Source organism: Octopus sinensis, linkage group LG1 (assembly GCF_006345805.1).
Source record: "Octopus sinensis linkage group LG1, ASM634580v1, whole genome shotgun sequence".
NCBI lineage: Eukaryota > Metazoa > Mollusca > Cephalopoda > Octopoda > Octopodidae > Octopus > Octopus sinensis.
Genome location: NC_042997.1, coordinates 199,538,431 through 199,556,254, shown reverse-complemented (window position 1 = coordinate 199,556,254; position 17,824 = coordinate 199,538,431). Strand labels below are relative to the sequence as shown.

The window sequence follows — 17,824 nt, the reverse complement described above, 5'->3', positions numbered from 1 at the left end:
CTTATTGTTTGAAAGAAAAACATTTCTCAATTAATTACAATTTACCTTGGGCTGCTATTTCTATCCACTTTGCTTTATTTACTTCTAATATTGGTTTCCATGGCCTTTTCACTTCATGACCTGTAAAAAAAAAAAATTTTTTTTTGAGAAATTGTAATTTTTTTTCTAATATGATACCAATCTTGTTTTTTAACTCAATTTTTTTTAAATAAAAAAAATTGAGTTAAAAAACAAGATTGGTATCATATTAGCATTGTGACTTTTTAAACAGACAAATGTGATATATTTATTGAGAAAATAACCCAAGATATTCGTCCCTATCCCGTTGAATAAAATTCCATGATTTTTGGAATCCCTTCGTTTCTTATCGAGTAAAAAGAAAAATCCTCTAGGCAGTTGCGAAACTCACAAGTAAAGCTCAAACTCATTTTCAGTGATATCTTTCTATCAGAATTATTTCTGAAAATTTAACAAGAATAATAATTTTTAGGACATTTATTTACTGCCAAATATTTGGAAGCAATGAAGCTAATAAGACTAAATTTGAAACCTTTTGCCACTGATTGTAAGATAAATGTAATTTCTGATTATTTCAATAATCCCAACCAAATCTTAATGATCTGCTTTGGTTTCTACATTGAAATTAAAAACAGATTAAAACTACCTGATCATCCCCAACATTTATTCTTAAATACAAATAAGATAATATTAGAGACTCTTGTATTTAAATTGCTAAACTCCATTTTCCAATGTAAGAATAAAGCATAAATACACTGAGATTAACATATTAATCTCACCTTACTCTTATTTTTATACTTTCAAAGCACAGTGAAACCAAACTTTTGTTCAAGCTTCCTGTTTATTGTTTCTTTGACTCTTACTTGGATGTCTGCTTCAGTATAATCCGGTTAAATCTCCAAGTAAGAAGCGGAAGAGTTCTTCAAAGTTCAGCTCCATTACTGTCTTTCACAGCAGATTATTCTAGCATACTTTTAATCCTAAGATCTCACAGCTTTCTGCTCTATACTGTATTGCTCTCAATTACTTAACGGAAATGTCCTACTAAGATCGTCAACAATGAACTGAAGGGAGCTGTAAATCTAACATCTGAATAAGCTTCTGTATAAGAACAAGTAAATCTCTTTGACCAATTGTATTTCCTCTTTACTAAATGTTCTTTGAATATATAATTTTATATTTGTTGTTAGTACGTCTGAGAAGGAAATGAATTTCCTGTAGCAGCCAATGAAGATTTTCACTGTTTAGAAACAGCGGATAGGAAATGAACAGAGAATAGGAAATGCTGAATCAGTAAGAGAATAATGAAAACAAAATTTATACAAATTGTGTAAAGAACACTTGGAAAAAAAAAAAAAAAATGTGAATCTCTAACTACTGAATAATTATCACAGTTTATTTGTGAACTTGATATAAATTTATGGCTAGGTGCATAGAAGTAATGGCAGAGTTGTGAATCTCTCTTTCATCCACATATTGTTTTGAAAGCAATTTTATAATCATTCCTAGAAGTATTTGTTGAACTATTAAAATGGTAAGGCTGCTTGCAACAAGGCATATATTTGATGTAAATAATTAAAGTAGACTTTTATTTTCTAGGCCTACTTCAAATTGTGCTGTGGCATAACTTATCCACTTTCCTTCAGTAAACTAATGTACCTACCATCATCATTGATTAATTCCCATGTTCCATACTGGCATAGGTTGGATTGTTCAACAAGATCTGATGGGTCTGATGACTGCATCATACTCCCATGCCTGTTTTGGCATTGTTTCTATAGGTGGGTGCTCTTCCTAATGCCATCAACTTTACAACATGTATTGAGTGCTTTTTTTCCCATAGCACCAGCCCTAGTGAGGTTGCTATGCATGACTACAATTTCCTTCAAGTGAGTGTGGTTACAGTTGAATGGAAGGCAGCTTTTGAAAAAAGGGGCCAGAACAGGTTTCTTGCTGTTGAGCTATATGACTACACAGGTTATAGAAGAGAAGGTGGACATAGCCAGGATGAAAAAAGACTTCATTGCCATCTTCCACATAACTACTTATTTAAAAATATAAGCCACTATGCAAGTAATAAGATGGCATTATTGAAAACTGAAAGTTCAAAAGTGCTTCAAAACTTCAACAGCAGCATGAGGAGCTTGCTCAACATTGGAGAAGATTAACATTCAACACCAAATTGCAGTAGAGATATTGAAGATTTAAATTTGCGTTGATCAAACTTAGAAGTTATAGAATATACACAAGATATATAGAGAAACAATTTCACTTTGTTGGCATTTCACTAAGCTTTGTTTACATTTATTAAGTGTGTTGTGAAATCTCAAAATAGAAATTTTCAGCTCTAACTATAAAGGGATGAAGTATCTAAGTGTATAATGTCATTAATAATAAAATAAACACATAGGTATGCTGTACAAATGATCAATGTCACCAGTAATAAAGACACTGGAATTTTAACTTCTGTGTAGAGAGAAAACCAACAACCATTTTCCAAGTGACACATTTGTTTGAGCTCTTGTCAATGAACCAGAGATACAGTTTTATATCAACAGCCTCAACCATGCAATTTTAAAATTTTCTTTACATACAATAATCTTGTTGAAATCCAATGTGGGAACTTCTAGATTATTGCTTGAGTTGCAAGAAATAATATACCCCTATCAAGACACATTGTAGCATGTAGTTCTGGTTAAGAATTGCCTGTACAAAAAGAAAGATGGCATGCTCCATAGCTGGGATACTTTGGCTCAGTTATGATCAAACAAACATTAATCCAAAGTTAAACAATGGCAATTATTTTCAATTCAAATTTACATGAATATACTTTAGTAACACCTTAGTAATTTGCTTGTATATTCAGGTCAAGAATGATCTTGCATTATTCAAACTCTCCACAGCCCCAAACTCTTTTACTTGGTTCAGTCATTTGACTGCAGCCATGCTGCAGCACCGCCTTTAGTCGAGCATATCGACCCCAAGACTTATTCTTTATAAGCCTAGTACTTATTCTATATATATATATATATATATATATATATATATATATATACACGCACACACATACGACGGGCTTCTTTTCAGTTTCCGTCTACCAAATCCACTTGCCCAAGGTACCACGCAGTGGGACTGAACCCGAAACCATGTGGCTGGTAAGCAAGCTACCTCCCTCACAACCACTTATGCACCTATGGAGTGGTTGCACGCCTGTGAAAACTATTCACATATTTGTCATATTCTCCTTGATCTTAATAGGCACATTCTCTGTCTCCTGTGTGAAAATGATCCTCCCAAGTTTTATTATTTTATGTGTCCAACCTTATGGACTCATTCTAGTACTGCAATTATTTTTAAAATACATAATTCAGAATGTTTATTATTTACATTATTTATATATTTGATGGATATTTGTTCTCATCTTGTTTGTTGTCAACACAATGTTTCGGCTGATATACCCTCCAGCCTTCATCAGGTATCTTGAGGAAATTTCGAACCTGGGTTCTCGTTCCTAAGATATTTTTCGATATTATTATTATTATTATTATTATTGTAATTATTATTATTATTGTTCAGGTCAGTGCTTGGAATCAAACTCAGAATCTTGGGGTTAGTAGCCCACGCTCTTAACCCCAAGAGTCCAAGTTTGATTCTAGGCAGTGACCTGAATAATTATAATAATAATAATATCAAAAAGTACCTTAGGAATGAGAACCCAGGTTCGAAATTTTCCCAAGACACCTGATGAAGGCTGGAGGGTATATCAGCCGAAACATTGTGTTAACAACAAACCAGATGAGGACAAATAGCTGTCAAATGTAAATAATTTACATAATTCCTCATCAAAATGTTTGTTTGTAGTAATTAAATTCTCCTTGATGATGATCTGTTTTGGTTAGTCCACATCACTCTGTAAAGAGCCTAGGGCCAGTTTATTCTTATACTTGTTTCAGTCAATTGACTGTGGGTATGCTGGAGCACTGCCTTTAGTCGAGCAAATCAACCCCCAGACTTATTCTTTGTAAGCCTTGTACTGATTCTATCGATCTCTTTTGCCGATTCACTAAGTTATGGGGACGCAAACACATTGGTTGTCAAGTGATGTGGGAGGGAAGAGACAAATGCGCGTGCGCACACACACACACAATGGGCTTCTTTCAGTTTCTATCTACCAAATCCACTCACAAGGCTTTAGTCAGCCTGAGGCTATAGTAGAAGACACTTGCCCAAGGTGCCATGCAGTGGTACTGAACCCAGAAGCATATGGTTGGCAAGCAAGCTAATTACCACACAACAACTCCTGTGCCTATGTTGTGATTATTCCTCCCTGGCCAGTAGGCTGATCTATCACAAGATTACTCATTACTACCAGCTGAGTGGACTGGAGCAACAGAAAATGAACTGTTTTGCTCAAGAACCAACATGTCTTCCAGTCCAGGAATCGAAACTACAATCTTACGATCATGAGTCCAACACTCTAACCACTAAGCCATGTGCCTCCACAATCTGGTTTAAGGTTAAGTTATACCTTGTAGCATGTCATTATTAAAGATTCTTTTAAAAGATTCATAGAGACAGTAATTGGTTTTATTCGGAAGATTTAAACTAGAATGGCACAATTCCAATTAATTAGCTGACTTAAGGAATAAAGAGGCTGATAATGTTAATGATGGGTGGAAGTTCTTAATTAAATAGTACTGAAATTAGCTTGTGAAGAAGAAGACTGTGATGGTGAGGTAAATATATTGGATTATAACTGAGAGAGAAATTCAGTGTATTTAGATATTCAAAGATGTGGGTAGGTGAGGAGACTTATTGGTGCAACTAATTCAAAAGGCAGACCTCTTCAGCCTCTGCGACAACATTATCAATGTGTGTGTGTGTGTGTGTGTGTGTGTAGGTGGGGGAGACAATGATAGCCAGTAGGAATTATGTTCTGTAAAGCCATCTAAAAATATAACTTTAGAGAAAAGGGTGGAGAAGACGCACAGAGGTGTCCTCGATGCATTTTGATTAATCGAATAGCTACTAGTAGTTGGAGGTGTTTAGAGTGTGGCAAAGAAAACAGAACTCAAAATGATAGGGAAGAAAGCGACTGTTCTGTTGAGATGTAAGTGAGAAAGTCAAGAAAGTGTCAAGAAAGTGTCAAGAAAGTGTGTGCATAGAGAATTGATTGTACACATGCATAAACATCATCTTTCACAGAAAAGTTGGAATTTAGAATATAGCCAAGAATAGTGGTTGAGAGATTTTTGTCACATAGAGATGTTAGGCTTACATGTTAGTAAATTGTGTGTAGGGCTGGTAATCTTTATCATCTTTTAATGTTCATCTTCCATCCTAGCTGTAGTTGGATAGTTTGACAAGATGTGACTAGTCTGAAGAGTGCATTATGCTCCAATGATTTCTATGGCTGGATGACCTTCCGAATGCCAACTACTTTAGAGTGTACTGGGTAGATTTGTTTGTGGAAGTAGCATAAATGAGGCCACCGTGTAACTCACAAGACTTAGATCTTCTTTGACTGAGTAGAGTTATGATAGAGAGGGAAGCAGTTGTAAGCAAGGAGATGAGAGGTTAAAGTCTGGGAGGATGGGCCAGAACCCAAAAGGTTTCTTACTGTAGACGCTCTGGATGGCTGCCCCAAGTCACCTCCGATCAAGCAGACCCATGATCAAAGACATTTCAGCTGTGGACATCCCAACTTTTTTCTATGTGCAAGGAATTCAGGACTACATTATCCCTTGCATCATACTTTTAAGATTGTAGAGTGTGATTTAAGGTACATTTGGCTATTATTTTTATCCCATACAGGATTCTTAGTTGGCTCAAAACAATATTTATCCATTTTATTCTCAAGTGGTTTGTATAAATGTTTAGTAAACCAAAGCTGTCTGTGATGAAAAAACTAGCTGAGAACTGTACTGGTCTAGGAGGAGGCAGGGAAGATGGTATGTTAAACCAGGTGACATGTAGGGTCATTTACCACCTTTAAAAATAGTATTACATATTGTAAATTAGAGAAGATATGAGAGATGCTGTTTACCATATTGCCCACATATCAGAGCTTATGTCAAAGCCTTATCTTATTTGATTATTTTATATCAAAATGACTTAAATTCTGATAGCTGAATACATTTTAGACAGATTTGTGGCTGTACAAGACAAGCAGACCATGAAAACAAGGGAGCATGTTTTAGATGAAGCAGCAAAGCATAGTATGTAGTTTCAGTAATGGTTAGGGTTTGGTATAAGCTGAGTTGTAAAATATAGGAAATTACAAATTAGGTTTATAGTGTCAAAATGTCTGATAAAGTAAGATATACTTAATTTTGTTGGAGTTTTGTGAGCAAAAGCATGTACTTCATTATGTATGTTAGCCACGCCAATCCCAATTGTATCTTTAATGAATTTCTCTCTTATGACTGTGAGTAGCAGTATTTTATTGCAGTGCCATTTGGTAGTTAAATTAAAATAAATAAGCTATATATTATGTTAAATAAGCTCTATAAGAGATAGAGAAACAGGTTAGAATATATGAAGAGGATTAGAGTTCTCTGTTAAGAATTTATCAGTGCCACCAAACTGGCTCCCGTGCAGGTGGCATATAAAAAACACCTTTTGAGCATGGTCGTTGCCAGTAACACCTGACTGGCCCTCATGCCAGTGGCACGTAAAAGCACCCACCACATTCTCAGAGTGGTTGGCATTAGGAAGGGCATCCAGCTGTAGAAACTTTGCCAGATCAGATTGGAGCCTGGTGCAGCCATCTGCGTCGCCAGTCCTCAGTCAAACCGTCTAACCCATACCAGCATAGAAAGTGGACATTAAATGATGATGATGGTAATGATGATTGTTAGAAATGTATTAATGTAGCTGATCATGTGTAATGTTTTAGTAGAATTTGAAATAAACAAATTATATACATACCACTTGATTGTTTAGCACTCGGACGGCTGTTATTGCTAATATTTTCTAAACGTGGGCTCCCAGAATCTGCTCTTTCAAATACTTCCTCTGAAATAACTTCATCTACTTTTGCTGGAGTACATGCATATATAGACTGATTCACTTGATATATTATCTTTTGTAAGACATCACCCATAACTGTAAAACTTGGGTCAACAATGAACTCTATAAATCCTGTAGGAAGAATAGTTATAAACATTTTATACACACATATATATATATATATATATAGTTAACATTATTTTAAAATATTCATCACTAATACATTTAATACATCTTTTTATTGTTATGGATATTGTAAAATGTTAATTCACAGATGTTAAATTCAAATATAGTATGAACTAACCAATTTGGGATTCTGCAACTAGTGTAGTTTTTCGATCACAGAGTGGGGAAAACGGCAGACCTAGTTCTTTTTCTCTGTCACCCTGGATAGAAAATAACAAATAACGTTAAATTTTGGAAATTTGGTTCATTGGTATATGGAAAGTGAACACGTTGTCTTTATGATACTTACCTGCCTAAAGAATTCTTCAAGAAGCAAATCTGTCCATTTCTTATGCATAAACCATTCTTTGGCTGGATGGCTGATGTCAGCACAGTGCAACACAAGCGATAGAGCTTTAGATTTTTCAATGCTGTAAAGATAATCATTTAGAAACATTTTGTAATTGATAAATGTGTGTGTGTGTATATATATATATATATATATATATATATATATATATATATATACATACATACATACATACATATAAGAGGGATGACCTCTAAGTGGACATCCATTATGCTAGAAGTAGACCCCTATGGTCTTACCACTAAGAAAGGATTGTTCTCAAGAAAATTTAGCAAATGGCAGAACGTAAGCGAGCAAGACAAATGAAAGGATACAAAATCTAAAGATTAATCAGAAACCTGGTTTCGTTCTTACCACTGCTAGACCACTGGTTTTAAATTGATATTAATCAAATTAATATTAAATTTTTCACCCTTATTATTTTAAATATATATATATATTATATATATATATATATATATATATATATGCATGCATATAATTTTTATTGTGGCTCAAAGGTGTCTCACTACTTGTTTCATACTACTGTGATCTTCAGATGGAATCACAATAGAGTTGAACTTGAGTCACGAGACAATGTCCCACTCTCAGTTGTAGTAAAAACCATATCTTCTCCAACATGTTTTGAGCACTCCATTCTCATTTATTTGACAGACACATACCAGATGTTAAACGATGATGATGATATATGTATACATTCTAAATAATGTTGCTTTTAATATAATCTCACCCAACCACATTGTTATTTGAGAAATATTTCACTGAAATACCCTGCTATTTGGTTACGTTTTTATATTAATTTTTAATACTTGATATTTTATTGAAGAAAGTTTCTTTTTTTTGCATTTAACTTGCTTTAGCATTGTTCAGTTACTGACATTTTATCAGCATTAGCTGCTCCATTATGGTATACTTCATGTCTGATGATTATTTGTTAAAAATATTGTCTGTAGTAAGTTAGCATTTGTACTTAGTTTTGGCTTCAGAAGCTCCATTTCAAAGACATACTGAAGTGCAATATTACTGCCGAAAGCAATGAAGGAAATAAATGGGAAATTTCGATAAAGGACAAAGTATTCTGAAAAGTAACAATCTAGTTTTGAAGTTTGTCATGACCTTTCTATGAGCACTTGGTACAATACTTGTCCTATGTCAGGAAATGCCCATCTCTTTCAAGCATCCAAACCAACAATTCTAAGCTTGGCATTATTACTGTCTCTACAGAAATATCTTGACCACTTCTTTGCATATGTTTTCAACCTTGTGTTAAACATACCTGCAAAACATTCTCTCATACTCCATCTTATACTCATAGCCATACTTAATTTAATACTAAGCCAAGATCATTTTCTCAAATCCTTTTCCTCTTTAGAAATGTGTATTGTGATTCTTTGGCCTCTGTTTTTTTCCCCTCCATCTTTCAATTAAATATTTTTTAAGTGAAAGAGAAAGGGGAAAAAATTAAATGGCTTGTTTTTGGTTCATTGCTGTATTAAGTACAATAGAGTACAGAAAACACTTAGTTTCGCTTACGTAGCTCTAAGCAGCTTCTCACTCATATACATCTTTTTTGTCCATTAAAGAAAATTATATGACACATTATTAACTTATTTCTGTCTTGACTGATAATTAACTACACCAACCTTATCAACTTATTTCTGTCTTCACTGATAATCAAATAATCCTACTCTCTATTTCAGCAAATGGTTCTTTCACCTTAGGCTCTGTTTTTCCTGACAAACTAATGTAATAAAATTAATCATTGTATGTAAGAATAGGTCTACAAAATGGCATATTGGCAGCTGCTACCTCACCACTATCAGTACTAAATCTCTTAGGATCAGAACTACATCAGCTGAGATGTTTTGCTATCAATTACAAACATTGAAACCAATTACCAGTCTTCATTTTCATATCACAATCGCTATTTACTAAATACCTGTTTTACTGAATCAGTATATATATGTATTAACTGGATCATATTTAATATACTTTCCAGCGACAACAGTAATTACACTATAATAAATATACTTATGCAAACACAAATAGTCACGCCTACCTGGAGTCACTATCTGCACACACACACACACACACATATATATATATATATATAGCCAAAATTCTTATTCCCAACTCTGTAATTATCCAGATCTATTCCTGTAGATAACCTCATTAAGTATACGGATCTAGATAGCTGAGGGTTATGAAGATCCCTGTATAGTTAATACATTTTGTTAGCTTCTCCTGTTACATAAGGGTTAACATGAGATCTATTCTAATATCAAGCCTTAGAATAGAGTCAGCCTTGTCAAAGGGTCTGGGCTCTGATATTGATTACAAACTGCACGCTATTGCTGCTGTGCGACAAACTATAGATAAAAAGCAATCTTAACTCCTGAGAGACACAACCAAACCATGATGTGTGTGTGCTTGTGCATAAAAATACCATTGAAAATTATCAGTATAATCAAAATAGAAGTTGAAAAAATATATATAAAAATCATAATAATGTACAGTGTGGTCAATAAACTTGCCTAGTAATAACTTATCTCAGAAATGTCATCAAACAGCACAATGCTTCTTATGTGTACATTATAGAATCCAATAAGAAGGACAAATAATCTCTTATGATCAACAAAGGCAAAAATATTCTCTGTATTTTTTAATATCTAGATCACCAAGACACGAATTTGCAATAGAACACAACACATTGAAGGAAGAGGTTTAATGTAAGTAAACTGAAAAAAAAATGCATCTATTCAATATTAGTTGCATTGTATCGACAGTGTATTGATTTTCTTCAAAACTAAGAACATAGCTTCTCTTTTTTGGTTCATGAAAGAAGTATTGAACATACCTTAGCTCTCAGATTGAATGCAATTTTGCAATTCAGTTACTTATTACTTTCAAATTGTATAATTTTGCATTTATTATGTAACTTCTGGAATCAGAGTTTACTTATTGAAAGGGAAAGAAGAACCCTATCGATTACTCCGTCTTCTATTGATGTTTGAAGGCTGGATTTGGGTAGATTGAGAACTGAATATTGGGGAGCACATTTCAAATACAATCATCATCATCATCGTTTAATGTCCGCCTTCCATGCTAGCATAGGTTGGATGATTTTGACTGAGGGCTGGCGAACCAGATGGCTGCACCAGGCTCCAGTCTTGATTTGGCAGAGTTTCTACCGCTGGATGCCCTTCCTATCGTGAACCACTCCGAGAGTGTAGTGGGTGCTTTTTACGTGCCACTGGCTCAGGAGCCAGTCAGGCGCTACTGGCAATGACCTCGCTCGAATCTTTTTACACATGCCACCAGCACAGGTGCTATTCTAAATATACTCTCAACAGCTCTCATTTATGCATAATATTTTCATCATCTACTAAACCAGCGGTTCTCAACCATCTTCTATCTATTGCATATCTGGCCCATTTAAGAGTACCCTTGATGTGTCAGGCGATATGATATGCTTGAGAAGACCTGTTGAGTCAAGTAAAACCAAAATCGTAGCTGTGGCCAGTGCGCCCTGACTAGCTCCCATTCCAGTGGCACGTAAAAAGCTCCATTCGAACGTGGTCGATGCCGTCAGTCACATGATATGTTATTTTTGGATGGGTCAGAGGTGAAGTATATTTGCTGGTAAATAGTGCAGAACAGTAGAACTCTAACTAGTTAACTGAATGATACAGGGAAATGAGTTACTGTAAGAAGACTGTTGCTGTTGTTTAACCCTAGGTTAGTCCTGATGGTTGAGATCAAAGATGTCCCAGCCTAACCATCCTGTCCTTTTTTCAGATACAATGTATCTAGGTTTCCATTATTTAATGTGTCCTTGTATTTTTTTTTTATAAACAAAGTAGAGTTTGATTTAGGGGAAGACTTGGCAGTCTTTTTATTAGACTCTCTTGATGGCTTTTATGAAGTTAGGTGTTTCATCATCATCATCATCATTTAACGTTCGCTTTTCATGCTGGCATGGGTTGGGCAGTTTGACTGAGGACTGGTAAGTTGGGGAGCTACACCAGACTCCAGTCTGATTTGGCAAGGTTTCTACAGTTTGATGCCCTTACTAATGACAACCAGAGTGTAATGGGTGCTTTTTATGTGCCACCAGCACAGGTGCTAGTTACGGGACACCGGCATCAGCCATGTTGCCTCCATGAGGCCCAATGCTCAAAACGTGCTTCTTATGGGCCATTGACATGGGTGTCAGTTACATGACAACGGCATCAGTCATGATTATGATTTCACTTGGTTTGACAAGTTTTCTCAAGTATAGCATATCGCCAAAGGTCTCAGTCACCAGTCATTGCCTTCTTGAGGCCCAACGTTCAAAGGTCATGCTTCACCTCCTCATCCCATGTCTTCTTGGGTCTACCTCTTCCACAGGTTCCCTCAACAGTTAGAGATCAGCACTTTACACAGCTGTCCTCATCCATACACATCACATGACTATACCAACACAGTTGTCTATCTTGCACACTACATCTGGTGCCTTTTATTTTCTCTCAAGATGCTTACACTCTGTCGTACATGCACACTGACATTGCACATCCAGCAAGGAATGCTAGCCTCATTTCTTACAAGCCTACACATGTCCTTGGCAGTCACAGTCTGTGTTTCACTGTTGAGTAACATAGCTGTTCACAGACAGGCATAATACAGTCTGCTTTTCAATCTGAGGGAGAGGCCCTTTGTTGCCAACAGTGGTAGGAGCACTTTGAACTTTGCCCAGCTTATTCTTACAGCTACACTCTCAGAGCATCCACCTCTGCTACTGATAACAGTCACCTAGAGAACAGAAGCCATCAACTACTTTTATGTATCCCCACTGGCATTTGATGGAGTCTGCTGTACCTGTGCACCTTCCACACACAAAAAGAATATCTCATTGCACCAATCACATTAACAGCATCCTCTTCTTTGGACACAGCATCTGTTCTTTCTTTCTCTTTGGAGTACTATATATTCTCTTTCTCCCTCTTTCTTTTTACCTGTGTTACTAATCTCCTCTTTTGTTTGGTCCCCACGCTCCCTCTTTTCACTTTCTTCTCACACATTTTTTGTTGTTGCCAAATAAACATGCTTCTTATACATTATGGTAATACAAGTTCCTATAACAGGCTTATAAGACAACAATTTTCAGTTTTCAGAAATGCTTACCCTTCTGTCAAAGTCAGCATACTTTTCATGTTTTTTATTTGCTGGAAATGAAAAGACATGTCAGTGGCTAAGACCATGTCAATCAGCAGACTCCGGAATTCTCTACAAAAGAATATTTAGAAAATTATAGAGGTTTTTAAATCAAATAGCATTTTCAGTTTTTATGCAATACTATAAAAATTGTAAACATAATAAATGACTTAAGAATTGAAAAAATCATTATATATTATGTGAATTAGAAAATCTAAGACAGTAAAACCTGCAGGTTTCAAAGGATTTGCTGTGAACTGTTGTTACTCCCTATACACAGAGAAAAATATAAGGGATTGCCTTGATATGTTTCATGACTAATTAACTAGTCATGAGAAGGCAAGTAATACTTATTCTTCTATAATAAAGTGACGTTATGGTCATCACTATTTTACTCATGCAAACCAGAATTCATCCTATATATATATATAAGAATTTTTTGTGTAATAAGATAAAAGACCAAGGCTGTTTAGATATTAGTCAAAATCAGTTTTTGATTTGACCTTACAAACACATTCCCAACTTTTAAGTCACTTCAAAAAAGACCCTCGATTCAATAACACCTTGTACAAACTCAATGCTTCACTTCACTCTCTATTTCATATCTTCTCTAGAATTATTATTGCTTAACCATTTTCTTGCACCATCTCCGATGAAGGGATATATAAAATATCCCAGAAACAGCTGTGAGACCTTCTCTTTATAAATGTTCTGAAATCTTTCACAACCATGGATTTTTATCTCATTTTGTTAATTTTATACAAACACACACACACACACACACATATATATTTGTATATGTATGTATGTATGTATGTATGTATGTGTGTGTGTGTATATATATATGTATGTATACTGTTTGAAAAAAGGAACTTGAAGATTGACAATTTCTGAAAAGATAATCAAACTAATGCCTTTTTCTTTAATTTGCATTCTTTGGAGATCTATGTGGTTTGAGTCACTATCTCCAATTTTGTTCCTGTTGTTTTTAAATTTGGTATATTTATTAAGTTTTGTATACTTGTTATGAAAAGTAAAATTATTTTTCCTATAAGTTTATAGTTAAAAAGTTATTAGCCCTTAAAATTTGCAAAATTTGGGTATTTTAGCCAATCAGAAGCGAGTATTTTACACATCACCTTGCAGTTCTGTTAGAGTAAGCAAAGAACTCTGTTTCTATAGTAACCAAGGAGTGTAACCACCATGTGTTCCATAACTGTTTGCAAAGAACTGTTTCCATAGTAACCAAAGATGCTGTGCATGCACACAAGGAGTGTAACTACCACGCGTTCCATAATCATTTCTTTTCATCACAGTAGCTTTTAAACATTTAATTTGCTCGCGTATGTTTTAATATTTTTCACTGTTATTTCTAATGTTTTGACATGCCAGCGCCCCCATCCCCCATCTTCCACTCCTGGCTACTGTGACAGATGATGGAAGAAGCAGCAAACGCGCTGTTTTCTGATTGGCCGAAAGTTCTGAAAATTATCAAACTTTCTACACCTGTAACATTTTTGCAAAATATTTCTTAAATAAATGAATAACAAATTCAGATTGTAACTTTTATATGCCAACAGAATGTGGCAGTGCTATAAAGGACAGTGTTACTGTTGTTTTAGCCCCAGGAAACATCTTTGTGTCTGTATAGCAATTTGCAAAGAAGAGCATCACTCCCATCTCTAGCCTTTGGATTCTATATGCTACATTAAAAAAAAATCTTTTTAAAGATATTGACATGCAGTGACCCAAACCATAAGGATATTTGTTTGGCTTCTTACTTTGTGTAAATGTTACTTGTCACAATGCTTTAAATATATCTCTATAGACTGTCTGTTATAAACTAACTGTATCTAACCAGATGAATTTGAGTTACATTGTATTTGTTAACTGAAGCAATTGCTTTTGCTACTAGTGACAAACAAGACAAATTTGCCATTGATTTGTCGACTCATCTAATTGGCAGAAAACTTCTTCATGTTGCCATGACTGCTGTTTTGAACTACATATTAGGCCACCCTCAGGGCTTTCAAAAAAATAGTCAAGATGCCTGAATGTCTGTTTCATTTTGTTCTTTGTATTCCCTCTCTGTATTCCTTTATGTAGTGCTATCTTTGAAAAGGATCTTTTAGATTGATAATTCAGAAAAAAGATAAAAATAATAAACTGTTTTTATTAAATGCATTGTTTGGCTTTCAACTCCATACTCACTCAGAGCTATATATACATATATCTTTATTTTATCATCAAATAATAACGGAATGAACTGTTTATATTTTACTGTGGCACCAACTCTAAAGTGGTTGACATGACATCAGCAACACTACAGAGTCCTCGCATCTCTACACTATCTTTGCTTATTTGCCATTTACATTTCAGAGCCTACCAAGTGTATTTTATTGTGCCACCAGCATTAGTGATGTTGCCCTTGCATCTTGTAAGGCTAGAAATTCCTCACTGCTTCATGAGCAAAACAACATTAGTGAGCAAGTGAATAGATGAGGCGGTGAAAAGAAGAATCAGGTTGGGTTGGTGAATGAGACATTATTATAGAAACAGAAGAAATGGGATGAGGCAGTAGTTGAGAGAGAGAGTGATAGTAATGGAAGTGGACAATGGTAAAAGTTAGTGAGGGATGTAAATAAAAAGGAGCCCTTCGAAGAGAGGGTGATCACTAACAATACAGAGTGGGTAATGTTAGAGTGATCAGGATAGCAATAGGAAAAATTGAACAGGGTCCAATACTATTCTTCATTACAGGGGCAGCTAAGTACAAAGAATAAAAAGGATCTACTACTGTCCTTAGTAACAATGATGACATAGTAAAGTGAATAGAGAAGATGATGAGCTATATAGAAGGTATCAAAGTGGCAACAGATGTAAACATGACTGAGACATACTAGGTGAAAGACTCAAATGTATGAGTTACTGCGTGGCACCTTGGGCAAGTGTCTTCTACTATAGCCTAGGGCCAACCAAAGCCTTGTGAGTGGATTTGGTAGATAGAAACTGGAAGAAGCCCATCGTATATATGTGTGTGTGTAGGTTTGTGTGTCTGTGTTTGTTCCCCCCGACATTGCCTGACAGCCGATGCTGGTATGTTTATGTCCCCGTAACTTAGCAGTTTGGCAAAAGAGACTGATAGAATAAGCACTACAAAGAATAAACTCTGGGGTCGATTTGCTCAACTAAAGGCAGTGCTCCAGCATGGCTGCTGTCAAATGACTGAAACAAGTAAAAGAGTAAAAAAATAAAAGAATTAGATAGGCAGCTCTTCTCCAGACACCAAATCATCTTGTTCTTTTGTAATAACCTCCATGAAGCTTAGCAACTTAATTCTTCACCACTTCATCCTATTTCATAAAGCTATCATCCATGTTGCATGCCCGCTCTAGCAGACTCTTCTCTCTTGCACGCAACATCTGATTTATCTTACGTCCAGTTTTTCTCTATGCACATTTGTAGTCTGGCATTACACATTCACTGAAGCATGCTTGCGGTCATTTCTTTCTTATCTTTGCAAATCATCTGCATTCAAGGCCAACATCTATTGTACAATCTGCCCTCACACCAACAGAGACACTCTTTGTTGCCAGCAGAGGCAATAAGTTCTCTGAATGTTTTCTGACCAGCTCTTGCTCTGCAATTATGCTTTCAGAATATCTACCTCGACTGTTAATGGTCACCTAGGTAATAGACGCTATCAATTACCTCTAAACAGTCTGCTGGGTATTACCTAGAATCTATTTCTGATCTGGTAATCTATTTCCCTTGTGAAAATCCATTATGATTATTTTCTTGGAAAAAAAAATAAAATAAAATAAACTATTCTTTATGAAGCATAAAACAAAGCTGTTTGAGTATTTGATATTAGTTCATAAATGAACATTAATTAGTTTCAGACATGGACAGATTATTCGTTAATGCCCATCAATATGTTACATTAATAACAATAATATCAAAGATTCAAACAAACTTGTCTGTTTACTATTCTCAATATAAGGAAAATAAGTTGTTTTAGATTAAAATGATATTTTTTTTCTTCTAAATCATAGTTTTTTGGTTTCTGTGCTATTGAGGCAGCCTTTTGCAAAATATTGAACAATTGGAGTGGCTGTGTGGTAAGTAGCTTACTTACAAACCACATGGTTCCGGGTTCAGTCCGACTGCGTGGCACCTTGGGCAAGTGTCTTCTACTATAGCCTCGGGCCGACCAAAGCCTTGTGAGTGGATTTGGTAGATGGAAACTGAAAGAAGCCCGTCGTATATATGTGTGTGTGTGTAGGTTTGTGTGTCTGTGTTTGTTCCCCCCGACATTGCCTGACAGCCGATGCTGGTATGTTTATGTCCCCGTAACTTAGCAGTTTGGCAAAAGAGACTGATAGAATAAGCACTACAAAGAATAAACTCTGGGGTCGATTTGCTCAACTAAAGGCAGTGCTCCAGCATGGCTGCTGTCAAATGACTGAAACAAGTAAAAGAGTAAAAAAATAAAAGAATTAGATAGGCAGCTCTTCTCCAGACACCAAATCATCTTGTTCTTTTGTAATAACCTCCATGAAGCTTAGCAACTTAATTCTTCACCACTTCATCCTATTTCATAAAGCTATCATCCATGTTGCATGCCCGCTCTAGCAGACTCTTCTCTCTTGCACGCAACATCTGATTTATCTTACGTCCAGTTTTTCTCTATGCACATTTGTAGTCTGGCATTACACATTCACTGAAGCATGCTTGCGGTCATTTCTTTCTTATCTTTGCAAATCATCTGCATTCAAGGCCAACATCTATTGTACAATCTGCCCTCACACCAACAGAGACACTCTTTGTTGCCAGCAGAGGCAATAAGTTCTCTGAATGTTTTCTGACCAGCTCTTGCTCTGCAATTATGCTTTCAGAATATCTACCTCGACTGTTAATGGTCACCTAGGTAATAGACGCTATCAATTACCTCTAAACAGTCTGCTGGGTATTACCTAGAATCTATTTCTGATCTGGTAATCTATTTCCCTTGTGAAAATCCATTATGATTATTTTCTTGGAAAAAAAAATAAAATAAAATAA

At 35.5% G+C, this 17,824-nt stretch overlaps 1 protein-coding gene across 3 annotated transcripts in view; it reads right to left on the bottom strand.

Moving 5' to 3' along the window:
• LOC115213196 (calcium/calmodulin-dependent 3',5'-cyclic nucleotide phosphodiesterase 1A) overlaps positions 1-17,824 on the bottom strand; it is a 720,553-nt gene that overhangs the window by 15,810 nt on the left and 686,919 nt on the right. For all 3 annotated transcript variants that reach the window (XM_036508297.1, XM_036508301.1, XM_036508304.1), the window contains 5 exons: positions 12,731-12,832; positions 7,505-7,625; positions 7,334-7,415; positions 6,949-7,161; positions 46-120 (listed from right to left, as the gene is read on the bottom strand). In XM_036508297.1, coding sequence (XP_036364190.1) covers positions 46-120; positions 6,949-7,161; positions 7,334-7,415; positions 7,505-7,625; positions 12,731-12,832 — 593 coding nt within the window. The remainder of the gene's footprint in view (positions 1-45; positions 121-6,948; positions 7,162-7,333; positions 7,416-7,504; positions 7,626-12,730; positions 12,833-17,824) is intronic.